Raw genomic sequence first — 8,501 nt, 5'->3', positions numbered from 1 at the left:
CTTATTACTTGTCAAAAATTGGATGAACCTTATCCCAAGTTGCTAGACAAATCATTATGCCAATTCGGGAAGTTCTATGTTGTTGAAAGCTAATTTTTTTTAGCTTGTGAAGAATTTACGCAGTAGAATCGTAGTGATACATCTGAGTCTCAGAGAAACTGTAGGTGACTAGACAATTTTATCAGAAATTGCAGCGTGATAATTTGAGAGTCAGATGATTTATATTATATGGAAGATGTTCACATATACCACTACATTTACTTGGAATATGATATTTCAACTTTTATAACCATTAAGATTTATATTAAACAATACTTATGGTCAAGATTTAATGAATAAAAATGTTGTGTACAGCAATCATAGAAAGTCCACAAAAAGCCCGCAACAGGTTCTTCCTTTTTTCAGTTGGGAATGGATTAAAATGTTCAATCTACCCAACTTGTATTGGACTGCTGCATCATAATATATGTTGAGTCAATAACTTCTGAGTTATGTCAAATTTTTTTTTCAAGACATGAGTCCTCAGCTCAACTTAATTCACAGTGAATTTTATTTTTTATTTTTTATCTTTTATTTTTTTAAATTGGCCTCTTAAATACATGCATAATGTATTATCATGAATGTTATGGGATTAAAAGTTTATTAAAAAATCTTTGAAAAATAATGTTAAAATGTTTACTTTTATTCTTTTTTAATTTATTTGAAATTTTTAATTTGTGTCAAATTTTAAAAAATTTATTATTTTATATATCATTTCATATTTCGTTAACAAAATAATAAAATATATACAAAAAAATTTTGTTATAATTTGTAATTTTATGCATGAAAAATATGTAAATATTTTGCTTTTATATAAGCAAACTATACACAACTGAATCAGACAAAAAATTTTGAAATAAAGAAAAATTTATTTTGGGTTTCACTATAAAAAGTATATTCCTATGTTAAATGTAATTTTTTTTAGTTTAATTATTTTATAGATTTTTATAATTTTATTAAATTTTTTATTAAGTTCAGGAACGAATCTAGAAGGGGATGAGTAATGGTTTCGACACTCCAAAATTTTAAAGAATTATACTTATACATGATATATGTATTAAATAAATAAAAAATATTGGATAATTTAATATTTTATATGTATTATTTTTTATTATGTGATAAATTTATGTCCCAATTATTTAGCCTATTAATATTTTTCACTTATCCATCATACCCTCAAGTCTTTATATCTTTTAAATTCGTTTTTATATAATCATCTCTATATCTATTTTGAAAAAAATCATTTGTTTTTTAATATTAATATATTTAAATTTATATTATCATAAAAAATATTAATCAGAGTTAAGTATGATTTTGGTCCCTACTGTGTAGCTCAAAATTTTTTTTCTTTCTCAAATTTTTTTTATATAAAATCGTCCCTAAGGTTTAATTTGATTTTAAAATCGTCCTTTTATTTAAATTTTAAATTTTATTACCAAATTATTTCTAACAAAACAAAATTATAAAATAAAAATTAAAAGAAAAAAAAAGAGAATGGATGAGAAGGAGAAGGGAATCACGCGAAGGGAAGATGGAAGAAGAAAGAGGGAAGAGAAGGTGGGGAGAAGGAAGAAGAAGGGGGAAGGGAGGGTGGTGACGACGCCGGCAAGAGAGGACGGATGTCAACGCCAGCAAATTGGGGAGGAGGACGCCGCCGCGTCGCCGTTCTACTCATTTTCCTCGCTAGCTCGCTAGTCGCCGCTACTCTTCGCCATTCGCCGCTGCTCCTTGTCGCTCGTTGCTACTTCGTGTCCTCACCGCTGGATCTCGCCGTTGCTCCTTCTCATCGCTAGATCGCCGTTGGTTCTCTCTAGGGTTCCAATTATGTTTCTGATATGTTGATTTTGTTAATTAAGTTTATTATTCTACTTCTTTTATTAATTACATTGTCAGATTTGTTGATTTTATTAATCACATTGTTGTTGTTGACTCTGATTTCAATCTAATTGATTCCATTATTCTTCTGCTTTTACTTCTTTCATTTCTGATTCTATTCCATTCTTCTGCTTCTAATATTTTCTAGTTAAAATTCTATTTTGATTTTTCGATATTTATTAGTTGAAATTCTACTGCTGCTGTTAAAATTTTAGTTGAAGAAGAAGAAAAAGAAGAACATATGCTATTGTGATAGAGAAGAAGAAAAAGAAAAATAGAAACTAAGTATTTTTGTGAAGAAGGAGAAGGGTATTTTGGTCTGAAAGACAATTTTAAAACAAAGTTAAACTTTATGGACGATTTTGTATACAAAAGAAAGTTGGGGACGAAAAAAAATTTTCAGCCTATACTTTCGAGACCAAAATTGTATTTAACCCTATTAATAATTACTTACGTAGTTATATTTTAGTAATCACATTGTGTACTTTAAATGTTCTTATTTTATAAAAAATATTCGATTTTTTCTAAATTTATATTGTTAAAAAAATTTATAAAGATATTTTATAAAAATACTGTATCTTTCACATAATTAATAATTTATAATTTATTTTTAAAATTTTTAAAATTTTTGAAAGAATTTATTTTAATTAATAAGATATATGATAATTTTTTAATTAAACACACTATAAATGATTAATATTTTATAATTTCATAATATATTATTGATATTGTTGTGTTTCTTTTATATAATTGTGATGCTAAAAATAAAATTGTAAAAATTTTTTATAATTTTTTAATATATATTGATAAAATTTTTGAAAAACCAACTCAATAACCGTAAGTTATATCTAATAAATTGATTTTATGAAATGAAAAAATATAATTAAAAAATAATTAAAATTTTTATCTAAAATTCGACCCATCCATATTAAAATTTTTAGATTTGTTCTTGATTAGGTCCTTATATTTCTTTTTTTTTTCAATTGTGTCCCTATACCATATCAGATTTTGTAATTAAATCTCTGTTGTGACAAAAATATTGAAATTAACAGATTATTCTGTTAAACAAAACAAATATGCCTAACACTTGACTGAATATTCTATATAGTTTAGCAGAATATTTCGTTAATTCCAACATTTTTGTCATGGTATGAACTTAGTCATAATATTTGATATGGTATAGGAATCCAATTAAAAAAAAGTACAGAGACCTAATTAAAAGTTTAATGAAATTACAAAATTAACAAAATAATTAAACTTTTTTTTCTATTTTTCATTTTCAACTGATCCATTTCTCAAGTATTACATCAAATGACTTAAATTGATTGTGCATTATTTGTACTTTAAGATTGAATTAGCTGAATCATCATTTTTACTTCACAAGTCTAAGCCTTTTTTTGAGAAAATGACAAATAATTAGGTCTTTTATCTTTTATCTCGAAGACAACTAAGTTTTTGATTAATTAAAAATACAAAAATATCTTTCACTTTTTAAAAGGCGAGACATTTAAGTCCCTCCAGAAGACTTATTTGTCTTTATATATTTTGAACGGAGGGACTTAAGTGTCTCGCATTTTAGAAGGTAAAGATCGTTTTTGTATTTTTAATTAATTAATCAGAGACTTACATGTCTTCAAATTAAAAATTAGGGATTTATTTATCTTTTTTTATTATTTTTTTTATAAATTTAAAACTATTTTCTATATATATCATGTATCTAATACATATTTTTTTAGCATATAATTGTATTTATTACGAAGAAAGGCTCCATCTTAATTAAAATGTGTATTTAAGATTAACAATTAAAGAATATTCTTTTTAAATATAATTTTGTTAATTTTTTTTATCTTTTGAGACCAAAAATTAGTAATTCTTATGAATTTTGATTTAATATATTCATAATTTATTTTTATGTATTTTATATATATATATATATATATATATATATATATTAAAGAATTTTATTTTATAAGAAGTAAAGTTGTTAAACTCTCGAGTTAATTCTTAAATGTTTATAAATTTGTGAATTTATATTAATAAAATGAGTAAATTTAATAACTAATAATTTAGATTTGAATAAACTAGGATAAATTCGAGTAAATTTCATAAATTTGTATAAATTCGATAATTCTCAAATACACTATTTTAAATTTATTTTGAGATCTTATGTATTAAAACATTTAATTTCAAATTAAAATTTGAAAATTAAAGGTTTGACATTTATATTTAATAAATTTTATTTTTTAATATCACATATTTGTAATTTATTTAAAGATAAGTGATCAGGATAGAAAAAAAATATTTAATAAAGTAAAGCAAAATTTTACTATTATGTGTTTGATTACTTAATTGATGTGAGAAAAATAAATTAGAAAAGATTTAAAATCGTTTTATAACAAAATATTAATATATAAGTAAAAGAACTGCATGTTTCAAGTAATCTTAAAAATAAGCTCAAATTAAACTCTATAATTTAATTATCAAATTAAATAATAATTTAATAAATATTAGAATACTTATTAATGCATGAACTTATATGTTTAAACAAGTAGTAAATAAGTTGTCATATTATATTTAATATATTCGTTGTTATTTTATGCATATTAATGTTATGACTTAAGCAAAAATATTATATATGCACTAAAATTATTCACTAAATTAACTATTATATATTTAGATATAATATATATAATATTTAATTTTTTAATATATATTTTATATTTTAATATATATTTTATGTGAATAGTTAATTTTTAGTATATACATATAATATTGGCCTACATAATTTTATTAAACTTTTCAAAATATGAAATTATAACTATTTATTTATTATATTAACTTATATAATTTATTTATGATATTGTTTATATATAGATCCATCGAAAATTAATTTCCATTTAATTAGATTTGAACACAATAATTGTGGGCCAATATATGCAATAAAGTAACTTTTCTATTATACGTTGTTATTTGTTACTTGTTAGCCACTAGCCAACTTTTTTTGAGTTGGTCTTTTGTAACAAATCAACTCTATGAATGGAGTTATTTTTGTCATTTCCACGTTCACTATAAGACAAATAACTACTTGGCAAATTTTTCGTACGTGAAATATCGTATTCCAGTTTTTGCAGTGGAATACGTGATAATTTTTCTATATTATTATATTGTAATGACAATAGCTAGCATGTTTTGGAATAAGTGTTTTATTATATATATATATATATATATATATATATATATATATATATATATAAAACTACTTTTCAACGTGTGGGAATTGGATCCAATATTTGGATCTTAAAGCAAAGTCCAACTACACTTTATTTTTTGGTGGTTAGTTTTTGGATGGCTTCTAACAAAAACAAACAAAATCTAGTTGAGATCAATAAAGAATGGACTTTTGTCGTATTGGTTTTGAATGCTGAATGAAAAATTGTAAAGATGAGCTTAAAAAGTGGAGCAAGAGGACACTGAAACGAGCAGATCAAGAAATCCACAAGCTGAAAGAGGAATTAAAGAAGCTACAAGATTCGAATTTAACACAAGAAAAACAGGAGAAAATACAGCAGATAAAAGAGAATATAGCTAGCTGTATTATGGAAACAGGAAGAAAAATATTGGAGACAAAGAGCCAGGTTGAAGTGGTTAAAATGGGGAGATAAGAACATAGTTTTTTTCCATGCCACAACCATTCAAAGAAGGGGAAGGAACCAAATCGATAAGCTCAAAAATGAGGCGGGCTCCTGGATAGAAAACAGGAAAGAAATTATGAAGCACATAGAGGAATGATTTGATTCGCTTTTTACTTCCAACAACAGAAGGAATTGCGACTCAGTAGTAAACAATATTCCAGTAAGAGTCACGAAAGACATGAACAGGGAGCTGATCTCAGAGGTCACAGAAGAAGAAATTAGAAAAGCAGTTTTTAGCATGGGCAGCCTCAAAGCTCCTGGACCAGACGGCCTGAATGGACTGTTCTATCAAAAACACTGGGAGATAATCAAGAAAGAGGTATGTGCAGTAGTCAGAGAATTCTTTCGGAATGGGTTCTTGCCGGAAGACATTAGCGAAACCATAGTAGTTTTAATTCCAAAGGTAAAAGATCTGGAAGAACTCAATCAGTTAAGACTAATCAGTTGTTGCAACTTTATTTACAAAATAATAACCATGGTCATAGTGTTGAGACTGAAAGGGCTCCTCGAGGATATAGTGTCCCCAACCCAAAGTGCATTTGTGGGAGGAAGGCTCATACAAGATAATGTAGTAATTGTCCAAGAAGTCTACCATAGCCTAAATAGGAAAGGAAGAGACGGATCACAAAATGTAGCAATCAAGTTAGACATGAACAAGGCATATGACAGGCTTGAATGGGATTTCCTCGAAAAGGTGCTCATGAAATTTGGGTTCGCCGAAAAGTGGGTTGACTTGGTGATGAAATGTGTAAGAAGCGTAAGTTATAGGGTAAAGGTCAATGGTGAGCTATCGAAGAAGATCAAGCCTCAGAGGGGTCTTTGACAAGGGGATCCATTATCCCCATACCTGTTCATTTTAGCGGCTGAGGTATTCACGATTCTAATGCAGCAGGCTAAAGCGAAAGACAATATAACAGGTCTAAAGATAGCCCCAACAGCTCCGGCTATTACTCACTTGTTGTTCGCGGACGACTGCATTATATTTGCGAAAGCAAAGGAGGAGGAGATATTTCAGATTATAACCGTACTAAACGAATACACATATGCATCCGGACAAAGGATTAATATGAATAAGTCAGGCATCTCCTTTGGAAGCCAAGTGTTGATACAAACGAGAGTAGACATAAAAGAGATTTTAGGAATGACAACATGGGACACGCCAGGAAAGTACTTGGGGCTACCAGCCATATGGGGAAGATCTCACAACAAAGCTCTAGCATAGATTGAAGAAAAGATCATGAATAAACTAAAAAGGTGGAAAGAAAGGTTGCTGAATCAAGCAGGCAAAGAAACGCTAATAAAGTCGGTAATTTAGGTAATGCCATCGTATATTATGAATGTCATAAAGTTTTTGAAGAGCTTTTGCAGGAAAACTTGCACAAAGGTCGCAAGATTCTGGTGGGCAGCATCAGGGAAGAACGGGGCATTCATTGGAAGAAGTGGGACAGCATCACTGAGAGCAAGAGTGAAGGGGGATTGGGGTTTAAAGACCTGGAAAAACAAAATACTACCTACCTTGCAAAATAAGCATGGAGAGCACTCAAAAATCCAAATGCAATTTGGGTACAAATTTTGAAATTGTTGTATTTCCGGGACGGCAACTTCTGGATAGCAACGGGTAAAAAAGGCGCCTCATGGGTCTGGAGAAGCATCTTACATGGAAGAGAGCTATTAAGGAAATGTGTAAAGTGGAGCATAGGAGATGGCTCCAAAGTGAGCATCTGGAAAGATAATTGGATCGCAGAGAGGAGCAGCCCTCTTAATACAAACAGCACAGATGACTCGAAGGTTAAGGATCTCATTGTAAATGGGGAAGGGTGGAATAAAAGAAAGATCGAAAGCAAATTCTCCCAAGAAATTTTCAAGGAGATACTTAGCACCCCTGTTAGTGTAATGAACAAAGACGATCACCTGTATTGGCCGTGGAGGGAATATGGGAATTACTCAATAAGAACCGGATACTATGCTGCAAGAAGAGTTGGGCAGAACAGCAAATATGGAAATCCATCAACAAGTGAAGATAAAAGGGAGATATGGAAGGAGGTGTGGAGAATGGAAGTCCCACAGAAGATCAGAATGTTTTTATGGAAAGCTTGTCATGATATATTACCAGTAGGTTCTAACTTATATAAAAGAAAGATGGCACCAGATCCAGTTTGCCAAATATGCTTAAAATGTCCAGAGACAGTAGAACATGCATTACTACTCTGTGATTGGGCTAGGGCAACATGGTTCGGAGCGGAATGCCAATGGACCCCAACAGTTGAGACAGTTAGCTCAATCGGAAATTGGATGGTCGAATGTATAAAGAAGTTGAGAGCAGGAGGGGGAGAGGACCAGAAGAAGAGGATTAGCAAGTTAGGATTTCTCATGTGGGAAATATGGAAAACGAGAAACAACAAGCTGTTTCAATAGAAGGATGTAAATCCTAAATGGACAATCTGCAAGGCTACAGCACTAGAGGCAACCTACTGGAAACTAGCAGAAAAACAGCACACACAGAAAACAGAAGGCAATAGGAGTAAAACTAACCTGGTGAAATGGAGACCTCCCCTTGAAAACTGGTTGAAGGCGAACGTTGACGCAGCATTCAGGAAGGATACTGGAACTGGTGCAATTGCTGTGGTTATCAGAGATCACAAAGGAAGGATTATATTAGATTTTTCAGGAAAGATTCAAGCCAAATCAAGTACTGTGGCAGAAGCTCAGGCAGTAAGGCAAGCATTAATCATAGTGAACAATTTACAAATGGGCAGAACCTTAATAGAAACTGACAACCTAAAGCTAGCTCAAGCTATTAAATCTAAAACAGCTTTAGGAGAGGCTTTGGCCATAATCCAAGATATTTAAATTTTAATGGCGAATTTACCTGAAAAGGGAATAACTTGGATCCCC

At 29.6% G+C, this 8,501-nt stretch overlaps 1 protein-coding gene across 1 annotated transcript; it reads left to right on the top strand.

Annotated features, from left to right (window-relative positions):
- Positions 1 to 5,784: 5,784 nt before the first annotated feature.
- Positions 5,785 to 8,021, top strand: LOC130962924 (uncharacterized). Its single transcript, XM_057889081.1, has 4 exons — positions 5,785 to 6,363; positions 6,496 to 6,630; positions 6,975 to 7,071; positions 7,219 to 8,021. Exons 1-4 carry the CDS (start codon positions 5,785 to 5,787, stop codon positions 8,019 to 8,021), a joined length of 1,614 nt encoding a protein of 537 aa, XP_057745064.1.
- Positions 8,022 to 8,501: the final 480 nt, after the last annotated feature.

This window comes from Arachis stenosperma, chromosome 2 (genome assembly GCF_014773155.1).
Source record: "Arachis stenosperma cultivar V10309 chromosome 2, arast.V10309.gnm1.PFL2, whole genome shotgun sequence".
Lineage (NCBI taxonomy): Eukaryota > Viridiplantae > Streptophyta > Magnoliopsida > Fabales > Fabaceae > Arachis > Arachis stenosperma.
Note: the sequence above shows the minus strand (reverse complement) of the source record. Positions and strands in the feature narration are given on the sequence as shown.

Coding starts and splice junctions, on each gene's coding strand:
- LOC130962924 (XM_057889081.1), top strand. CDS start 5,785: ATGAACAGGGAGCTGATCTCAGAGGTCACAGAAGAAGAAATTAGAAAA. Junction 6,631..6,974: donor AGATATTTCAGATTATAACC/GTACTAAACGAA, acceptor GAGCTTTTGCAG/GAAAACTTGCACAAAGGTCG. Junction 7,072..7,218: donor CAGCATCACTGAGAGCAAGA/GTGAAGGGGGAT, acceptor ACTTCTGGATAG/CAACGGGTAAAAAAGGCGCC.